Source organism: Pseudorasbora parva, chromosome 18 (genome assembly GCF_024679245.1).
Source record: "Pseudorasbora parva isolate DD20220531a chromosome 18, ASM2467924v1, whole genome shotgun sequence".
NCBI classification, from domain to species: Eukaryota; Metazoa; Chordata; class Actinopteri; order Cypriniformes; family Gobionidae; genus Pseudorasbora; species Pseudorasbora parva.
In genome coordinates, this window is record NC_090189.1 from 22,851,454 (window position 1) to 22,874,420 (window position 22,967).

Here is a 22,967-nt window from a genome sequence, read left to right on the forward strand (position 1 = left end):
TAACGGCCTTTTCTTTTTTCAGAGAATCAGGTATGGTTTTGATTCTCTACCGAGAATCATATTCAGTGACAATAGGCATAGAGTAAAATATTAATTCAGCACCCTGTGAAAATCAACACTTTTACCCAGAACTAAAATGAATGGGAACAAACTGCGGAAACCTCTCTTTTTATTGTTTCCCTTGAAATCGGCAAACAACCAACACTTTGAACACAACATGATGCAATTATCCTAATTACAACGACAAACAAGCAAGGCATCAGAGGAAATGCAAAAGAAATTAGTTAAAGGGGAAATAAAAATTTAAATATACATAACGATTTTAAATTATAAGTAGTATTGTATTATTGTTTCCTGCCAAAGTTGCCATGAGAATCATATTGACTACAGCAAACATACATGAAGTCATACAAAACTGAATATAATTTAAGAATGAAGTGCTAAGAATGCAGTTCGTCATCATGATTTTGGTTGTACTTTAATCCCTGGTGAAGAGCAGAGCGGGATGACAGCGCTGGATGAAGACTACGAGTGGAGGCTACACATCGTCTGTTGAACACACACAAAAGAGCAAATGGACAAGATTAGAAAACAAATAATAATACATGACTTATACAGTTCAAACAAAATTTGACTTCTTACCAGGGGAAACCCTCCTTGAATTCAGTGAACTTGTTACGGACCATGAAGGTGGCTAGAGCATCAGCTACCTGCAAAACAATAACATAATACTTCAGAAGAAGCCAATGCAGTAAAATACTAAACTACATGTTCAATGACTGTGTGACCCTGTAATACAAAACAGACATACTTTTTCTGGGGCATCTTCATGAACAGCATGGCCACATTGTGGCAGAACCTGCATCTGGAACTTTCCTGTAATAATAACCACAAAAGACATGAAGGACCTTCTGGCCATAGCTGTTATTTGCTGGAAGAGCAGGAATATCAATGACTTACCTTGCATTTGCCCAATGGTAAGATCTTTATCAAGCCTGTCAACACCTGTGGGAGAAACATTAATGTCACTATAAATTCAAGAATGACCGTTGAAACTTTTTTCAGTATTATTTAAAATAAAATTATTTATCCATGTACATCATTATTTTATTTAATTAATGTGCCCCTTTTTTAATCTTTAATCAAAAAAAAAAATTTTGTTCAAGAAGCCATTTCACAATAGGGAAAAATACCACAACTTGTTTCAAGCCGACTTCAAAGTGCCCCTATTAAGCTATTTTAAAGGTGTAATTTTTGATTTGGAGAATCAGAACAGGTTTACATGCATCAAAGTAAAAAAAAACTTTAATTTTCACATATGTAGACCATTTATGCGATCTCTGACCCAGTTTGTTTGCTGGTTTCAAAGGTTACTGCTGCGTTTTCTGCCAACTGGCAACCTGGGGTGTCGGAATACTATTGGGCAAACTGTGCGGTTTTGCACAGAACAAAACAAGAGCAGACATTCCGACACGGAACGCACATTTCAAGCTAGATTAACTGGCTGTAGCACTGATTTGCTGATTGCTGAGAAGCAAGTAGGTGAATTTAACGTGTTTCCTAAATATTTGCAAGCATATTATGGTATTTTTATAGTATATAATTATATAATGCAACTTTAATTTATTGAACAATTGTCATAGTCTTTAAACTGTGATCTTAAAGCTTTACCTATCCTGTGGCTCCCTCTGGTGGACAACATTAGTATTCATCTCTGAATCACATTATATAAATGGCTGATTTTTGTTGTTGAGTGATTACACATTTTTTTAATGATTATTTTATTGCTGATAATAAAACTCAAAGGCACTGATTTGTGGAACCTTATTTCAACTTCAGTTTTTGTGTCAATGCAGTAACGATGCATTATTATACCACTTGTTAAATAGTTATTAACAAGAGTCTTTTCGACATGTCCACAACACCAACCAGCTAGTGTCTGAGGGTGGGTCAAAGTAGACGTTGTTCACGGGGAGCCAAAAAAGACCATAGGCGGGCCTTATGCAAATGTGTTACTACATTACGTATGCAGGTCACAAAAGTGAGACTGGAATTCCTAACGACTCGTTTTAGGCGGTTCAGAGTCAGTTCTTTCTTTTGTGAGAATATAACTTAATTATTGTGCACTTTCGACTTTACAACTTTTCAGACTTTTTACATTCAGACAGCCGCATCACACACTGCATGAAAGAGAATATTTGAAAAACCATAATGGGGTACTTTAATAGTTGTTTTAAATGTAAAATTCACATCTAAGCCTTACCAGCCAGCAGGAGGAGTTTTGGCACGGAGCAGCTGAGAAACAGAGAGGACAATCCTTTAAACCAGCCCTCCCAGTACTTTTCTGTCTTTGAGAGTTCAATACGCCAGGTGTACAGACATTCTTTCTTTATCTGCCAAACGGAAAAATCATCAATCATTTGTAAATAAAACAACGTGTTTTTAAATTTTCATTGTGAAACATAATTAATAAAGTCAGGGATAACGTACACCACTGTTCAATAGTTTCTGAAAGAAGTCTCTTATGCTCACCAAGGCCACATTGATTTGAGAAAAAATACAGCAAAAACAATAATATTGTGAAATATTATTAAATTTTAAAATAACAGTTTTCTATTTAAATATATTTTAAATGTAATTAGCTGAATTTTCTGCAGCATTACACCGGTCTTCAGTGTCACACGATCCTTGAGAAATCATTTTAATATGCTGATATTGTGCTCAGGTAATATTTCTTATTATTATAATCAATATTAAAGGCACAATATGTAGTTTTCTCTGCTAGATGTTGCTTATTCAAAACAAAGGTGTGGCTTTGATTTTGTGGAATCATGGGAGATGTCTTTACCTCTACAGCCAGTAGAAAAGAATCTGACGGGACTCAGGCAGAAATCATATTCATGAAAGAGCTAATATTTTAAAGGGTTAGTTCACCCAAAAATGAAATTGATGTCATTAATGACTCACCCTAATGTCGTTCCACACCCGTAAGACCTCCGTTCATCTTCTGAACACAGTTTAAGATATTTTATATTTAGTCCTAGAGCGTATCCAAGTCTATGCACACTATACTGTCCATGTCCAAAAAGGGAATAAAAACATCATCAGAGTAGTCCATATGTGACATCAGTTAAATGTAAACTGTTTTCCGAAGATGAACGAAGGTCTTACGGGTGTGGAACGGCATTAGGGTAAGTCATTAATGACATCAATTTCATTTTTGGGTGAACTAACCCTTTAAAGATGTATTAACGTTATTGTAGTATAAAGCAGGGTGGGGCTGAAAGCTGTTGGAGCAGAACGAGGCAGCAACAATGTGTTGAGCTATACTGTATAACAATGATTATATTTCTGTCAATGAATGTATCCAAACAGTTCCTCTAATAAAACACATAATATGTTAAAGCGTCTTTGGGGTTTCCATGGTTTCTACAAATTCGTTCAACTAGCAATGGCCTCGTTCAGCCTCTAGATACAGTGATTGGTTGGCAGGAGACTTCGAATGCAGGCTATCTGGCAATACGGGAGATAGGATATCCCATAGTGAGACACCGAAACGTATGCTTGAAAGAGAACAATAGGTTACTTGCGTAACCCCGGTTCTCTGATAGCATTAAGTGAGGTGTCTCACCAGATCACCCTCATTGCTATGTGAAGCGAGGAAGAGGTGTGCTTGTTTTGAATGTCGTATTGACATTGTGTCGCCCCTTTTATACTGAGGGAGGGGAGATCACTCCCAGACACAACGTCACGTCTGCCAGTCAATTGGGGCCCACAGTGGATGCACAAGAGGTTCATATTTCATATTAATCACAGAATCACAAGAAATTGATATCACAGATAAACAAACAAAGATTTTTATAATAATATTTTTATTTTATAATATTTTTCTTACAATAACTCCTTAGGCTTAGACATTTCTAATGTTTTTTAGTCACAGGCTGTCTGCATATTAATAGGTAACCCAGCAGTTTTTTTTTTGTTGTTGTAAAAAATAATAATAATAATTAATAATAATAATTTATATTAGTATTATCATATTTTATATTTATTCTGACATACTCTATTTTTTAATTTGTAATTATGAAAATGTAATTGTAATGGTAATATTTCTTATTTGTAAAAATATTTTTTAGCAGTAATCATAATAAGTATTAGTCATATTAATATATAAAAACAAAATGTTATATACACACACACAGTTCATTAGTAAAAAATATATAATAATCGCATTTTAAATCGCAATCGCAATTTTACCCAGAATAATCGCAATTATATATTTTCCCCAAATCGTACAGCCCTAAAAAATATCTACTGACCCTAAACTTTTGTATGGTAGTATACGGTCAGCCAGTTATTGTTGCAAAATAAGGAACAGGGTGGCAGGGTGACAGGGTGGTCTGATAAGAATTGGAATATTTATTACCTCTTGGTCATCCTCTTTCTTCCGTTTATGGTTGGATTCCCCTCCTTCTTCATCCTCCTCCTCTTCTTCAATAATGCCTTCACTGATGCTCTTGGAAACCCCTGGACTGCTCAATGGCTCCTCACATCTAAACATCCAAACATATCTGATCAGTGCAATTTATACAATAATAGCTAAATATTTCTACACATTTACAAAAATTCCTGTAGCTAAGGGAATCCATACTAGGGGAGACTTACTTTTTCACCTGTCCAACCATGGACACTCGTGCAGACTCAATATTTCTGATCTGACCACTTTTCACACTGGTATGGGAAAAGCAGTAACACAGTTACCAGTTGGGATATATGAAGCATACTGATGTGGACCATGTTTAGCAAACTAAAATAGCTATAATAAATACACTTGATAAACAATCTTGGCTGCCTTTCTCAAAAGCACTATGAGCTAAGTTGATCATAGAGACTATAATCTACTTAGGTTAACAATGCTTTTGGGAAACGCAGCTCTGATAATTTACAGTTTAGGTCTGGCTTTAAAGCATGAAAATAAAATCCATTTAACAGAGGTTTCAATACCAGTGACCTTCAATCATAGTACTAACTAAAAAGATGCCTTCAAACAAATAATTAAAATATAATATATTCAAAACGCTATCTTTATGTTGTTTCCAAATTCATCATAAAAATGATTAACAATTACAGAAATAGATTAATAGCCCTAGGTTTTTTATATAATACAGCATCAATTTGTTCCAAAATGGACCAACTCTTTCCCCACCTGCATTAAAAAAAAAAAGAGTTTCCAGCCAGCGTTTTTGATCATTTTCATATTCTGGGGGCCATGATATTTTGTTGTATGAATATCTGAACATGCAATATATCAAAAGAAAGAACAGAGCTCTCATTGAGTTACATTAGGAAGTTTTGATTTATATGCGGTTTAGTGATCGCAATATTTTACATAGCATATGATTACATATGATATCACTAGCGCCCCCTAGAGTATAACAGTAAAAACACAGAAAGCCGGAAAATTCCATCAGTGACTGGGAAGCTTTTTCTTACAAATGATGGAAATTTCTAGCCTAGAAATCTAGACGCACCCTAGCGGCAGCAAATGTAATCTGCCCGCGAGTGTCGTCTAGCAACTCTCAATACACTTCTGAGCTGTAAACGCCAAACTCTGGGCGGGCCAATCACATTGAGTCTAGAGCTGGTGGGCGGGGCTTAACAAAATGACGTCCGAGTTGCGCTTGCGTGCTTCTAATAAACACAGAAGCTGGCGAACAGCGGTCTTTCGAATCCGCTTTGACTGCGACTCTGGAAGACTTGAAGTTAAGCTTTTCTCTGAGAAAAGAACGGCACTGAAGTCATTCTTAAGAAGGGAAGATGTGTTCTGAGTTTTCCCGACCGGATAAGGCTAAAGTTTAATCTTTCAACTAGCTCTGGTTGGTTGTAGTGCTATCCAATTGCATACACGCCGTGCAGAGGGAGTTTGAAAGACAGCCGTTTATCCCGCCCCCTTAATTGAGCCCTGTCAATGGTGAGTTTCCAGACCAAACATCTTGATGTGGGTCTGGCTTGTCATGCTAGGAAATTTTCATTAATAGTGGGGAAAGAGTTAAAAAGCTGTCACTAGATATTATTTAACTGCGTACCTCCATTCGATTGCGTTCTCAACAGATTTAAATGTTTTTGGCCGACCTCTCAGAAAGTTTTGCATGCTGTTCAAGGCATCCATTGCTGTACCTAAAGAATAAGCAGAAATGCATATAAAACACACAGTCACATATAATCAAACTGCAATGAAATCAATGACAAAACATACAGCGGTTTCCCAATGTTGTTTATATATCAAGAACTGCAATTCCACTGCTTGAAACTCCTAGATCGATTATTTTAAATGTATGCACTTTCTCTTGTCATTAACTGTTTGTGCTTGTGTGGAGTATGAAACAAAGGAAAATAGGGATGAGGGTTGAAAACATACCTTCCACTACATCAATAACACAAAGGCCAAGTAGGGATGGTACATGATTGGATGCAGCCGTGTGAACCGCTATTGCTCCACCCATGCTGTGACCAATAATCATGATCGGAGGTGGGTTTTCTCCATACAGGGCCTCCACGACTTTTCCAATATCCCTGAGAGAAAGTAACATTTCTAAATTAAGGGTATGTTTACCCGACAATGTGCTAAAAACTGCATTTTTCCCCCCCTTTGCGCTTTTCACATACAGACGACAACATTGTCAAAACGAGTTCAAATGGATCCATAAAAAAAATAAAAATAAAAAAAACGCTGTATAATGCATGCTACTGACTGAGCATGCAATACGCATGCGCATGACATCACCATTTCGCAAATTCACGATAAAAGAAACATTTTCCAAAACTAGCACCGGTTTGCCAAAGTTTGCTTTTCAGATTGACAAAACACTTTTGTTGTGTAAATGAACGGCCAAAACGCATAAGAAGTTTTCAGTTTTTAGTTGTGGGGCGGCAGTGGTTCATGTAGGTGGTCTACAAACCGGAAGGTTGGTGGTTCCATCCCCGGTTCCACCTGACCAAGTGTTGAGGTATCCATGAGCAAGACACCTAACCCCAGCTGCTCCCGACAAGCTGGATGGCGCCTTGCATGGTTGACACCGCCGTCGGTGTATGAATGGGTGAATGTGAGGCAATATGTAAAGCGCTTTGGTGGCCATGGGTCTGTTGAAAGCGCTATATAAATGCAGTCCATTTACCATTTAAAAGGCACCCCTAAATGTTGCAAAAACTTCCTTTGTACAGACATTGAAAGAAGAGAAATGAGAATGTACTCACTTGGCCATTGTTTCAGCAGAGAGGTCGTCAGGGTTCTTTACTTTAGTATCACCTGAATTTTATGAGAAAACGTGACATTTGAAAACAGGTCCATTAAATCGTTCATTTTGTGTTAATCACATGCATGTTCTTGACCTTGATTTTAAAATGTCAAAAGTCTATGGTTTGTTATCAGCTAATTAACTAGAAAGAATACATTTTCTGAAATAAGAGTTTGAAATCCCTTACCATGTCCTCTGAGGTCCATAGCTACAACCCTGCAGTTGATCCTACTGCATATAACAGACTGAAAATACAAACATCAGATAATAGAATTCATAATAATAGGGCTAATTATCTGAATTTCTGTGTAATGTGATTCACAGGATTCTATGATGAATAGAAAATTTAGAAATGTTGTTTTGTAGCAATATAAAAGTATTTACTATCACTTGTGATCAACTTCATGCAATCTTACTGAACAGGTGTGTGTGCGTGTGTATATGGGTCAAAACACAATACTGGTCTCGGCTTGTTGGTAACATGGACAATTAGGGCTCGGCTTGTTGCTACCAACAGGGCTAATTGTCCATGTATGTATATTTATTTATAAAGTAAATAATACATATCTATACACACACTACAATTACACATGCTGTGTATTAGTGCAAAGAACAGAGGGCCTTTTTATTACATCTGTCTCTTTATGATGCATCTTGAGAACACAACAATAAAAGTAATGTAGTGATGTACGGCTTTATGAGATGTAAGAAACTCACAGTGAACACTGCCCAGGACAGTGCAGAGTGGCCTCCTCCATGAAGAAGCAACAGGACAGGACCATCAGAGCCACTGCTGTAAATTCTGAATGTGTACAGAGGAGTTAAGGAGTGTTTTACAGAATAGAATGGATTATATTACACGAGGTAGATTAAGCTCAATGTTTTATCATTTTCCAAGAGTCTCCTCAAAAAATAACCAAAGGATATGTCTTTGCTGTTGTCATTTTCCACCTCCACATCCTCCATGGTTTCGAAGTACTGACTCCATGGCAGAGGAGTAAAATCTCGTTTTCTTCCTGGTCTGCATAAAGAGACAGGAGAACAAAATACAGTCAGTGGCATCCATGTGTTCTTGTGAATATTTTTTATATGCTTGTGAGGGTGAGTGGTCACAGTTTAAATGATTGACTACATTTTTATAGAAGTCAAGATTTAAAGATGAACAGGAATCAGAAGACACGCCAGCTAGTGAGGGTAATTCAGTCTTATTTAAGCAAATTGGTTCTTTTGAATGGTTTGTGTCAAAGAACCAATTCATCTAATACTTTGTGCCATAATTATAAGTTGCCATTTAAAGTCAGCATGAAAAAGTTCCGATAGCATTTTCTTCCCTACTGTTAAAAATCCAAGTGAAGCGGCATCTCGAACAAGAAACATTTTTTAGGATGGGATTTGATTTTGTCCATCAGGAATTGATTGGATCTCATGTGAGTGACAGGTTGCTCCACCCTCATGCCAGTAAACACGTCATCAGAGAAGAGGTAAGTGTTTGGCCTATAGTGAATATTTAATATCAAATTTGGCATTTTTCAGCTATTCATGAATTGTTTGAAGTCATTGCCATTAAGCGGAGCAACACTTTATTGATAATATTGGTTCGATTCTGGCTAATTTCCTGACTACTGATTGAAATGGTTACGACCATTTAACAGCCCAATAAGGATTTTGCCATTTTTTGGTTTGGCCCTTATTCTTTCTTTTTTTGCACAGAAGCATAATCAAGTAGTAAATACATTTCTAATCAATTTTATTTTGTAGCATCTGCAGCAACTTTCTTATCGCCTGCTTACTCGACTTGCCCACGGTTGTTGCGATGTTTTTGCCTCGAGAACCGCGCATTCAATCGATTTATTGAACGATTCAGTCACGGCTAACGAGTCGTGATAGCGGTGGCTAGATGAGACACAACGCAGGAGGGACCGCAGACAGTTGGTCAGAGGAGCCCAATCTAATCGTGGATGGATGTTACACTTGCTTTTTAATTCGGGCGACAAATATCGAGACAGTTCTACGCACATATAAAGCAATAGAACAGTTTTGAATAGTCACTTCATGAATCCAGACCGTGATAGCTATAAGCTATCAACGATAGTTTTGTTTTATAAAAATTTGTATGCAGTGATGTGCATATGATTATAATGACCGATATGATATGATGAAGTGTAACTCACCCCATTCTTATTTTAGATCCCGACTGCAAACCTGCCATTGGGGGTTTGGAGGTTAGCAAATTCAAATGCAACTGTTTCTCCATAGTGTGAGGAAAACAAAACTCTTTGAGCAGGTAAAGCGTCTAGCCCTCTTTGCACCATACGATCCTCTTCTATAAACAGTACCGTTGTACAATTTACACATTAACGATAAATCAGACTAGTTCAGCAGACAGGTACAGAAATCTATGTTCACACGAGTAGTCTCCGCCCACCAGTATTTTTGCCCACAGTGCATTATGGGAAATACAGTCATGTAATTGGTTCTCAACGTTAGTGCTGACGTCAAGGCGCATGGAAAGAACTACAACTAACAGAAAACACCAGTTTGAGTTCCATCGCACGTAAACCACCCTGAAAATATGACGTAATGCAATACAAAGGATGATGGATTGATCATCGTCAGTCCCGAACATTTGTTGATACATACATTTTGTGTATTGTTGTATACCATGTCATACCTGTATTTTTTTTTGCATTGTTAATAAAAAAAGTTTTAAAAAAAAGTTATGTATATATATATATATATAATTTATAACATATTTTATAAAATGGCTCAAATTTTTCTTTTTGCATTGTCGGTTCTTTTTTTAATCAAACGGTTAATGTATTATTATGCATAATGTCTTATTGTGACTTTGTGAATCCTAAACTTATAGCACTGAATTAATTGTACATTTATTCGTTTAATATTGCATACATTTTGTACAGGCTGTTTTGCAATTTACTACAAGAAAATGCACATTCACATGCAAATGCATTCTAAATTAAAAAAGTGATTTGGACCAAGCATTATGAAACCTAAACGATTTTTTTAAGGTTATTACATTTAAATTGTGCCTGCAAACCAGTTTCCAGCAGTGTAAACATGTACTGCTTTGCAGCTATTTTGACATTATTTATAGGGTTTGACAGTTTTTATGATTGTGAAGAGCTATTACAGCAGCAGTCGCAGTAATAATAATGACACAAAAAAAGAGATTTGACATTTTTCTCAAATGCTTTAATATATGATTATCACTCACATTAACAGAAGTTTCTTTTTGGAGCAGGATCACTAGAATATTGTGAAAATTAATTTAATATCAACGAAGCACCATAATATGGATATACAATAATTTAACTTGCCTACATTCAGTAAAAACTCTCTTATTATAAAACAATGGAAAAACATTAAGCAGGGAAACCTACTTTGGACCTAGTTGTGCTAATCATAAAACAAATTTAACATTCACAGTTCAGAAAAAAAAGGAAACAAATGAAAATTGCCACAGCAAGGACTTTTTTTCCCTTTTAAAGACATATTTAGGAGTTTCAATAAACTATTTGGTGAAATCCCATAATGTAACACTGCCAATAATCTTTCTGTGAACTTCAAAAAAAGTCAAATCCCACTCAAGCCACCAGTTACAAAAGGATTGAAAAAAAGTAAAGCGCAAAAGGTTAACAGAAAGAAAAATTGTGGAGCTACAGTACAACACAAAGAGCATTTGTAAAATCTGAATCACAAAAGTAAATGCTCAAAGGCAGGACTCATAAAATGTGTATGGATGCTTCGCCACTCTCCGGGCTTCATTTTTCTCAGCAGTGTCACTCACTCACACACCGCACCACAGCGCTCCCTGGAGGGCCCCACGCAAAAAACATCAAATCAACGCTGGCAAACAAACAAAACAACGGTCGTATTCAAATTTCAAACACAAAAATGCAAATAGCAATGTCAAAAAAAAGGGAAGGCTGTTAATTTTTGGACGTGAAGTGACAGTAGAAACAAAAACAGTGCTTGGAGAGATATGTGCACGTCTCTCCTCAGTGCATCAGAGGTGAGGGAGAAGTCTTCACATTCCGGCAGGACTTGGAGGAGAGAGTGGAGGAAGAGACATTACTTCTTCCAGATGGTGTAAAACACCCATCTGAGTCAGCATGTTAAGAAACAGTCCATTCATGTGAGGGGGGCTATGAGTGTTTCCCTGTCAATAAAGCCTAATTTCAGTGGACCAAAGCAAATAAATATATAAATTAAAATTAATTGAAGCTCAAAAGTGACAATGGTCAAAAAAGTACTTAAAGGAACACTCCACTTTATTTTGAAAATGGGCTCATTTTCCAACTCCCCTAGAGTTAAACAGTTAGGTTTTAAATTTTTGAATCCATTTAGCCGATCTGGCGGTAACACTTTTAGCATAGCTTAGCATGATTCATTGATTCTGATGACCGTTAGCATCTCACTCAAAAATGACTAAAAAATTTCCTATTTAAAACTTGACTCTTCTGTAGTTACATTGTGTACTAAGACCAACAGAAAATGAAAAGTTGTGATTTTCTAGGCCGATATGGCTAGGAACTATACTTTCATTCCTGCGTAATAATCCAGGAACTTTGCTGCCGTACAATGGGTGCAGCGGCGCAATAATATTACAGCTGAAAATAGGCTAACTTCCGTCAACATAACCAACGTGACAACCTGCTTGCACTTGCAGAGGGAGCCTTGTAACCATGGAGACTTCTGCTGCATAATATCATTGTGCCTGCTGCACCCATGGTACTGCAGCAAATTGTCCTATTATTGATAATAGTGATTATTATGCAGGAGTGAGAGTATAGTTCCTAGCCATATCGGTCTAGATATGGCAATTTTTCATTTTCCGTTGGTCTTAGTGCACAATGTAACTACAGAAGAATGAAGTTTAAAATAGAAAAAATATCTAAAGTCTTTGGTCATTTTTGAACTAGATGCTAACGGTCTAATCAAATTCAATAAATTATGCTAAACTATGCTAAAAAGGCTACCACCAGATCCAGACATTAGCTGAATGGATTAAATAGATAAATAAATGATAATAATAATGTTATAATACACACACACACAATTTAAAGTCCCCTTTATTTATAATCATATTTTTAAATAAATAACATTTTAAATAATTAATAGCTTATTCAGAGACACAATTCCAAGCCGTGTTTAATGTACTTCTGCCAGAAGGACTGACCAGGGCTGCATTTCCCGATAACGTTGTCTCTTAGCGCGACTCTAAAGCTATAACTTAACTGAAAGTATACCATTTATAGGTGTGTTCCCCGAACTATACCTTAGGAGGTCGCTTAAGGTAAACCTTCTAAAAGGGTTAGTTCACCCAAAAATGAAATTGATGTCATTAATGACTCACCCTAATGCCGTTCCTCACCCGTAAGACCTCTGTTCATCTTCTGAACACGGTTTAAGATATTTTAGATTTTAGTCCCAAAGCATAATCAGTTAATGCCCACTTCACTGTCCATGTCCAGAAAGCTAATAAAAACATCATCAAAGTAGTCCATATGTGACATCAGTGGGTTAATTAGTCTCTCGAAGCATCGAAAATACATTGAAGATACAAATCGATCAAAGATTCGGGTCGCCAATGTCACGTGATTTCAGCAGTTCGGATCGTGCCAAACTGCTGAAATCACGTGACATTTGCGACCCGAATCATTGATCGATTCACTGATTCATTAACCGTTTGATTCTTTTTGGAGGCACATGGAGGAGAAGACAATGCTGAATAAAATCGTAGTTTTTGATATTTTTAGACCAAAATGTATTTTCAATGCTTCAAGAGATTCTAATCAACCAACTGATGTCACATATGGACTACTTTGATTATGTTTTTATTAGCTTTCTGGACATGGACAGTGAAGTGTGCATTGACTGCATTATGCTCTGGGACTAAAATATAAAATATCTTAAACTGTGTTCCGATGATGAACGGAGGTCTTACGGGTGTGGAACGACATTAGAGTCATTAATGACATCATTTTCATTTTTGGGTGAACTAACCCTTTAAGTGCGACGTTAGCGGGTGCTGTTCGTGGTGGCGGTGCTGAATTGGCTTATATCGATGGCTCAAGAATCAATTATTTACTCTATTCAGGGGTTTCACTGCGTTATGCGAAAAAAAATATGTTCTTTGTAAAAGAAGCACTTCAGAAATAGTCGAACTTTCATTTATCATACAAAAATTGCACCTAAATTTTACATAATTCTGAAATGAGTGCACGAACCAGCAATCTCATGCTCAACCGCATCATGAGCATCACGCGTCATTTAAATTATTACAATATATTTTCCACAGTGTCTTGATTTACTCCACAACCAGGGATGATTGCCCATGCAGCAGCTGCATCACATTATTGTGTAAATAACTAATTCATATTATTAGATGGCCTAGTCAATAAAAACACAACACGCAAAACATATAATCAGCCACTACTATATGGCGGAGAAAAAAAGAAAGAAAGAGAAGAGCCGTTAGCAGCTGATTTTAGGGCTGAGGGGGTAGCTGTGTCTCGACAAAGTTGGTCCAACAAGATCTAAAAGCTGATTAATTTGCTTTCGTGGTAGGCAAAATTTCTTTTAATAGCAGCTTCTGACATGCTAGCCAGGGGACTAAAGTTTTCACGTATGAAATAGTGCACATACTAAATGGCTCCGCAGACGGCGCCGTCTTTGATTTAGCACAATTCTATTCACTGCCTCCCTGCCAAAGTTTGACTAAACTCTCTTCCACAGTCATTCCCTTTAAAAAGACTCCTAAGCCTTTCCTGTCTAATGGTTTGCCAGCTGATGTACCTTTGGATAATATCATTAAAAAGCTAACAACCATCAGAGTTTGTAATGAAATTTTTTATGATAATTTTAATCCTTGCATAAAAAATTTAAAATAAATAAAAAAACAAAACAAAACAAAAACAATTCAACTAGCTTTATTGAACACTGGGTGTATATTGCAACTTAGACTGACATATAAAGAAGCTTTTTGCACAGTGGTGGCCACTAGTGGAATGAACTGTTAATAGTGATAAGGTATAGCTAAGAGTGGTCCAGACAAACCTTACGAAAGTATGACTTAAAGAAGATATTCTTAACTAAGTTCGTTTCGGGAAACATATATTAACGTTAAGGGATACCTTAAGGTATAACTTAAGAATGACGTAGAGTTAAGAACGTTTCGGGAAAGCCCAGGCAATTCAAAAAGGATACAGCTCCATATATGAGGGAACACACACCACCTCTTTGGAAAAGTCCACTTTGCAGGAAAGTCTCCCCAAAAGCTTTTCATATTCACCGAGCGCATTAGTCAGATTCACACAATTACCCTGCAGGCAGCAAATGGCATAACAACATATTAAAGGAATGAAAAACAGCAAAATATTTACAGCAATTTAAACTACATGCCTTCCTCACCTGTGTGAAATACTTTCCACTAGGCCGCAAAACTCTAATAGAGAGGTCGAGGATGAGTCTCAGGAATTCCCATGTGGAATCTGTAGAACAAGACAGATCAAATCAATGGTTAATTGGAATTTAAACCATTAATTGGTTTAATATTTTTAAAACATGTAAGGCTCAGACTGAAATATGTATGCACACATAAACTAACCCTCCTCTGGTTCTGTGGAAATAGGGACAGCTGTCAAGTCATTAATGACGTAATCAAATGTCTTCCCTTGCTCTGCAAACTTTTTAAGTACGGGAACACAATCTTGAACCAAAATCTGAAACAAAAAAGAAGAAATTAGCAGGGGAAATGTCATTTTCATAGTTGGAAATATACATTCATTGTTAGCCATAAAAAAACTGGCAGTTGACCATAGTTTGGGTAATTTCCCTCAACTGACTACATTGCACTTGTTTCAAAAGCAGGAAAGGGGCCTCATTGTAACTTCAAGCAACTGACAAATGGTCCGGAGAGAGAGCCAAAACAGAACAAACAACCGCAAATGTCTTATACAGTCTAATATACACTACCATTCAAACGTTTAGGGTCAGTAAAAAGAAATTTATAGAGCAGGGACACATTCAATTTATCAAAAGTGACAGTACAGACATGTGTAATGTGACAACAAAAGATTTCAATTTTAAATGCTGTTATTTTAAACATTCTATTCAGAATTTCAGAACATCCAGAAAAAAAAGTATGACTTCCACAAAAATATTAGCAGCCCAACTTTTTTCAACATTAATATAAAAATATTTATTTATATACTAAAATTTCAGCTTTGGAATATATTGCATAAAAAATTATTCAAATAGGAAACAGTTATAATTGTATTTAAACTGTATTTTACTGTATTTTAAGGGGCGAATGTTTTGATCAAATGCACCAAATGCATTATATCATAAACACTTGGTGAGCGTAAGAGACTTCTTTTAAAAACAATCTTAAAGGGATACGTTACTTAAAAATTTAAATTTGCCCGTGATTTTCATACCCTCAAGCCATCCTAGGTGTACATGACTTTCATATTTCAGACAAATACAATCAGAGATATATTAAACAATGCCCTGGCTCTTTCAAGCTTTATCATTTTAGTGAATGGAGGATGATAATGGAGGATAATCCATACGGCTTCTTGCACAAACTTATGGCTTCACTTCAGAAGACCTTTATTGACCCCAATAAAGGTCTTCTGAAGTGAAGCCATAAGTTTGTGCAAGAAAAATATCCATATTTATAGCTTCCCAAACTAAAATAACTAGCTTCTGACAGACAGCCTAGCCTACACAAGTCGACTAACACTAAAAAGAGCAACCCCTGACGTGATACATGACGTGGGAATTAGAAGTAGCTTAAAGGGGGGTGAAATGCTGTTTCATGCATACTGAGCTTTTTACACTGTTAAAGACTTGGATTCCCATCCTAAACATAGACAAAGTTTCAAAAACTAATGTTGGACGTTTGATGGAGTATTTCTGTGACAAAAATACTCCTTCCGGTTTCTCACAAGTTTCGGAGAGTTTTTTTCGAGTATGGGTCTACTTGACGTTAATAGATCGGAAGGTCCTTGTATGGGCCGTACGGGCTCCTCCCCCCGGTAGGGTGCACGCACTAGCGCGAGAGAGGAAATGCACGCCCATAAACACTGCTCTCAGCTGCAGATCCAGTCGTCCGTGAACACTAATGTCGGTTATAGTCCGCGCCGCGCTCCACTTCATTCCTCCACTTTGAAATTAAGCGACTTCAACGCTTCAGCACAGCATTCCGGGAAGGCAGCGCTGCATTTGAACCGATTTGAACGCAGAAATGCTTCAGTCGCATCGCAAAGTGGATCTCCACACTCCAAGAAGTGTGTTTTTGACGGAGCCGCCCCAGCAATAAAGGTTCGGTCCTGCTTTGGAAGCAGCCGGTAAGTAAAACTGCTTCAAATGTCTGTGCTGTGCTTATCATCGCGTGAGTAAACATCAGTAAACGACACGATCGTGTGCTTCGTCATTCAAATGCACTAACGGACTTCATTGCTGTTCTATGTAACTTATAACGTTACACTAGTCTGACGTGCAAAACCGTTTTGCTTGCTACTAAGGTTTGGTCGCATACAATAGTCCATAAACCGAATCATGTCATGTTGACAGGCCTCTAAATACAGTACATACCACAGAGACGGACGTCCTGCTGTTGCTGTTTCTATTTCAGCCTCCGAATTAGATTCTGGATCATATCTATTAGCTGAGATAGCGATGGGCTTCTCCATGCTTGAGGACGTCACCGCTTTGCGCATATGTCATTCTTTAGCTCCGCCCACTCGATACGCCTCCAGGCTCTCGTTTTTTTCCGGAAAGACTCGGTACAGCTCATATTTCTTTTACAAATATAATAAAACGAAAGACTTTTCGGAGATATGAAAGATGCAATACTACTCTATAGGTACTCAAGATTGACATGAGATTGACTGAAACTAAGTGTTTCACCCCCCCTTTAAGCTTAAGCTTAAGCACCTCTCGGGGTTCAAATAGGGCTGGGCAACAAACTCAAGCTCCTCTTCACTTATACCGAAATCCTCCAAAGTTTCTCTTTTAAATCCTCGTTTTAGACTTCCAATTTGTGATTGATGGTTTGTTTGGCTCTATCCTCTACGCTTCTACGTTCGTCAAAACGTCATGCGTCAGGTCAGGGGTTACTCTTTCATAGAAAATCGATGTGTATGGCCATCTGTCTGAAGATAGTTATTTTAGTGTATAAAGTTATAAATATGGATTACTTTAATGATGGATGGATGCTGTGTTTTGGGCTTCAAAATCTGGTCCTTCGTTCACTGCCATCATTAAACTTGGAAAAGCCATGGCAATTTTTAATATATCTCTGATTGTATTTGTCTGAAAGAAGAAAGTCATATACACCTAGGATGGTTTGAGAGTGAGTACATCATGGGTATTTTAAATTTTTGGCTCAACTATCCCTTTAAGACACCCATACACTACAAGATAACTGACAATCTTAGGTAAGAATCTTGATGGTTCTACAAATGATCTTCTCAGACTTTCCTGTTGCATGATATGCATGTTAAGTGCGGGGGGGGGCTCTCTCTAATCATACTTATCCAACATGTTGAATATTTACAATCATAAATAAATGTTGTGTCAGGGAAACCCCGAAGACAAACGCGCACGCACCCTGTAGATTGTCCCGTGGAGCGAAACAATACCCAATCAGAAAGCAAGCTGACGGAAACACAACTTCAACCAAAACGTTTTCCTTTTTCATGCAAGTTATCTGTAACATGCAGTCCAAACACTTTTACCGCCATTTCTTCGTGCCCGGTGTCTGGCATGTTTGTTTACTCTAAAGTCATGTTTGACCACGAGGTCGAGGACATTTTTTGAATGGAATCTGTTAGTGTGTGGAGTGCTGTCTTAGTCACATCGTGGCACTCCACACACTATAGGAACAAAAGTACTGTTAAATATAGGATTTTTTTCTTCACGTTTATGGTCTCTCACTTGATCTCTGGCTTGACTGGTATGTTTAGCAACCATGACCGACATAAAGAAGAGCTTTAACTGATAAAATGTCACAAAGTCAATCCTTACCTCATAACAATCCCCCTTCAAGTTATCCAAAACATTCCCACACGTCTTCCTCATGTGTTTGCGACATCCATCAATCACCAGCTCGTCAATGTAAATACTTAATTAAGGAAAGTAAATATCTAAAACCGAATAGAGAGCTACAAAATACTGAGTTGTTTTCCTTTTTTTCCAGCATAAAGGATATCTCAACCATGGTGATCATCTTTGGTTTGAGCTTCACCGCCTCATGGAGAATTCCACCATCTCCTCCTCCCAGAATAAGTACCTCCTTTCCAGCAAAGTGCTCCTTGCCACTGCCCATAATGGCCTGAGTGTAGGGCAGATCACTTTCTGCCAGATCTGACATTTGACCACACTAAGTTACCACACACTCAGATGATACAATAACCACAAATGTTGTCATGTATTTGAAACAAGTAAATAAACAAGACCCTTTTAACTTACTGACATCCCCATTAAGAATAAGTATGTTGCCAAACTGGCGCGAATGCAAAATTTTGATGTTCTGGTAGGCGGAATCCTTCTCGTACACAACTTCATCAATGTCGTACTCCATCAGCCTGCCGTCAGCCGTGGGCCAGTATCGATCCACATCATTGCCTCGAATCAGCGCAGGGAGTCTGACAGGACAAAGATCACAAATGTTTCCACAGGAGTCAGGACACGTGTTTGGAACGACACAAGTGTTAGTAAACAACGAGAGAAGTTTCATTGTCTATGGCAATTGATTCAGGATGAAAATAATGCTAGTTTCACCTCTTGATCCTTTGGATATTTCCATCCAGGAGAGCCTTCAGTTTCTTCTCTAGTGCATTCAGTAGCTACAAAGAAAACATTGTCTTAATTATGACATTCTGAATTAGGGAAGTAAACACATTTTGGAATGGTTGAATCCAATATGACGTATTGTTCAGAAGTTTTTAAAGAAACTAATAATTAAGTTCAGCAGGAATGCATTAAATTGATCAAAAGTAACAGTTAAGTTTTTTTCTTTTCTTCAAATACATGCTGTTCTCTTGAAACTTCTGTTGGTCAAAGAATCTTGCAAAATGTATCAGTTTCCACAAATGTTCCTTGAGCACCAAATCCGAATGATTTCTAGAAAGAATATTTCACAATATTACCATAACCTCTAAATGGTAACTCATATGGTACTAGTTAGAGGTCGACCGATTTTACAGATAACAAGTGATGTATGATCACAGAAAACTCATACTCGGAATTTGTCCTCTGCGTTTGAATCCAATTTAGTGCACACTGAAAGCAACTTGCACTGGCACATCGTAAAATCAGTAAATGTCAGTGCCATTGTTTTGTCTCAAGAATCAAGATGCACACCAGTAATGTTTTTTTTCTCTAAGGCACATTTATAAAAGCTGAATTGACCTATTTGAACTAAGGCCTAATCCTGGCCTAATCCGTGGTCTGTGAAACCAGGCCATAGTGTAGTGTACTGTATACATACTGTTTAGTTGTCTATGTTTTAAATCTGCATCTGAAGTGTCCGGCTCTGTGCAGCCATGACAGTGGACCCTTCTCAGTCGCTCCAGCAATGGACACAACCCGCAAAACTTTCGTTATGGATTTATTGCCAATAACGATTATTCCAGCAATCGTGCCAAATAATCAGCAAAACCGCTCAATTGGTCGACCTCTGATACTAGTATCTCTATCATCTACATTCTGTTAACTCACATTGTTCACTTGCACTACATCATCCCCTTCAAGACACTGCAGGTCAAAGGTCACCAGACCATGGGAGTGCATTCGTAAGATGGCAAACCTGATACAAAGAAAATACAGAGGCACAATTAAAACCTCAAAAATGCAGTCAAAAACAGTCAAAAAAGTGATGCTGCGGCCAGGCCATATTCACCCCAGCTTAAGCCTAAACAAAGCCCCAACAGCTGTGTTTACAGCAAGCCACACACAAAACAGGAAGTAAGAGCCAAAGCCTTTAGATCAGATTCACAAAGCCACTAAAATGACCCTGCGCTCTACTAAATGCAGTCCTTTGTTGCACAGAGGATGCACTTAACTGACCAATCAATGGTCATCCTAAAGAGGATCTGAACACTGGAGCACACCTGGTGTTTTCAGCGGGGCATTTGTGTGGTCAGTCATCATTATTGTCAGTTAGGTTCAACATTATGCTTAGCTGTTACAGAGCAAAAATGAAAACACTGCATGGGATGGCCTGATGGCAAGGAAACTCGTCTCTTTTTCCCTCAATTACAGTAGAGTCATTGTGAAACAAACTTGCCATAATCAGAGGACAATTACAGCATCATTCATTCCTGATGAAGAGTTTTAAACATAATGTTGTGAAACACTGATGTTATACTAACTAAAGGCACTTGAGGCAAAGGTGCTCACCTGCCATTCTTGCCGACGAAGGTTGCCAGATATCCGTGTCCCTCAGAGTCGTGGACATTCTCTGTCATTTCCTGCTCTTGAAACATAGACTGCAGGCCACGCACAGTCGCAGAGACATCAGCTAAACAGAGAGAGGGAAAACCGACTGATTAATTTATCCTCCACCTCAAAAGATCCTACAGAAGATCTTCTTCTTTACATCCGATGAAAGGATGTTCTTTCTTTTTTCTTTTTTGAGCGAGCTATCCCTTTAAGGACTGATAACTTTAGTCACTATTCAGATGCATCAACTCTTTTCTCATACACTGCAATAAATGGTGACTTTAAATCTCAATAATGACATATACCGTAAATTGTAAAAGGATGTGGGTATCTCAAGCGGAAACCAATATTCTGTATTGGCTTCAAGAGAAACCGCGGGAGACTGCCCCTTGAGATAACCACATCTGGCAACTTATATGTAATTTAAAGTGACAGTTCACACAAAAACTATTTCTTACAGTATTTATTCCCCCTCATGCTGTTCAAAACTAATCTGACTTTCTTCAGACAAAACGAGATGTTTGGCAGAATGACAGGCACCATTTATTGCAGTGTATGAGAAAAGATGAGGTAGGGTTTCTGTTGTAGCAATTCAACTTTTGGCATGCCTATTTTACTCTGAACTGCAGCTATAGACCTGTCTCAGAGGGTCTGCGTCTGCCCATTAAATAGAACTTCTCTTGAATAACCTAGTTATGCAAAATATACAGAAAACAAGCCAATCCATATTGATTCCTATCCATTCTACAGTTTATAAAGTAGGTTGAATTCTAACATATCGATCTGTAGCAGCCGTACATTATCTAATCTGTAATAAAAATAATAATAATACACGATACTCTGCACCTGTCACACTGCTCAAAAAAGATACTGCATGTTTGTGTGTAATATCGAAGTATGCTCGCTGCGGTATGCAAACATAGAACCCATCGGCCTGTGTTATTATTAGCCAGTGAGATGGAGGAACTTCTGGCATATAGAAGGTAAAAGACGTTCAGAGCTTGTCAACATACAGTAAAACGTCAATCGTTCTGTCACATATCCCTATAGAGGGCTTACACGCTGCGCATACATAATAATAGGTCATATATATTTGGAAATATCCGTGTTAGAATGCGCTGCGGCTAGCTCGCCTGCTAGTGCATATATTTGTGCAAATTTGAGCTCCATTCAAATGCATGATACAGAGCTGACGCCAGCTTCGTCGGACAACCGACATTAGCCTCTGCTAACACCGCTATGCTACCTAGAAGGTCATTTATCAGAGCAAACGTCAGGAGAATATTATGCACAATAATCTAAGTTTTCGCTTGATTGCAATGACATGCATCCAGCAATCATCTCGGCAATGCAGCAGAGGCTGCAGCCTTGCTGCTATTATACAGACAATAAATCGCTTACAGGGCAGTTGCGAGGAGGCCCGTATGTCTGCAGTAAAACACTCACCCCATCCATACATTTCACTGAAATTTACCTGGCGCATGGAGCTTGAAGTCAAGGGTGTAATGTAGCACTGCCATGATGGGGTAAAGCCGTCTGCCATGCCTGGATGAGGCAGCCGGTAGTGAATCGGTGGAGAGTCTGTGATGACAGAAGGACAGAACGAGCACGCCGGAGGAGATAGGCAATAGTATCGAGCTGCAACCCCGCCCCGCTCCGCTCCGCTCCAGCAGTGAGGGCGGAGCGAGCCTTAAACATTCATAGTTGCGCTAACCCTTAATGTAATTTTCTTTTGTTAAATATAAGCTGTTTTCACATGGATTTTGATCGGATCGATGTCTACAATATTTAACATCAGTACTTAAAAAAAGTAACTTTTCTGTTCATATAATGCCTATACAGACGATTGGTCTGGAACGCCCCCGGGAACGCCCCTTCACGTGGTGTGAATTTAGCCCGTGGGGGAAAACATTTGCCTTGGCGCTCATTGAAATACACGGAACAAGTTTTGTAATTAAATACGTAAGGCCACACATAATATTGCAGTTAATTTTGCAATGTACCGTTGCCGGTCCGGAGGCGTCAATGACTCAATAAGACATTTTTGTCATTCAAATACACACGATGCTTGCTGTGTTCCCCCCCCCCACGCCCCCAACTATGACTAGATGCCGACTGTATATTTATCAATTCTTAATATCAATGAATACAAAGACTGGTGTATACTTCATGGAAACACTGAATACACAGTTTTTA

The 22,967-nt window shown here is 38.0% G+C and overlaps 2 protein-coding genes across 2 annotated transcripts; both read right to left on the reverse strand.

Moving 5' to 3' along the window:
- Positions 1-152: 152 nt before the first annotated feature.
- On the reverse strand, positions 153-9,737 carry ppme1 (protein phosphatase methylesterase 1). Its single transcript, XM_067423845.1, has 14 exons — positions 9,467-9,737; positions 8,222-8,316; positions 8,013-8,104; positions 7,483-7,540; positions 7,255-7,306; positions 6,419-6,573; positions 6,087-6,177; positions 4,666-4,731; positions 4,427-4,553; positions 2,264-2,393; positions 961-1,005; positions 812-876; positions 643-710; positions 153-549 (listed from the first exon to the last, which is right to left on the reverse strand). Coding segments are annotated over exons 1-14 (1,128 nt in total). The 5' UTR covers positions 9,550-9,737; the 3' UTR covers positions 153-548.
- Positions 9,738-10,486: 749 nt separating this feature from the next.
- Positions 10,487-22,479, reverse strand: sms (spermine synthase). Its single transcript, XM_067423794.1, has 11 exons — positions 22,246-22,479; positions 20,730-20,850; positions 20,049-20,136; positions 19,110-19,174; positions 18,798-18,973; positions 18,536-18,692; positions 18,354-18,441; positions 14,926-15,040; positions 14,730-14,809; positions 14,526-14,641; positions 10,487-11,418 (listed from the first exon to the last, which is right to left on the reverse strand). Exons 1-11 carry the CDS (start codon positions 22,289-22,291, stop codon positions 11,388-11,390), a joined length of 1,083 nt encoding a protein of 360 aa, XP_067279895.1. The 5' UTR covers positions 22,292-22,479; the 3' UTR covers positions 10,487-11,387.
- Positions 22,480-22,967: the final 488 nt, after the last annotated feature.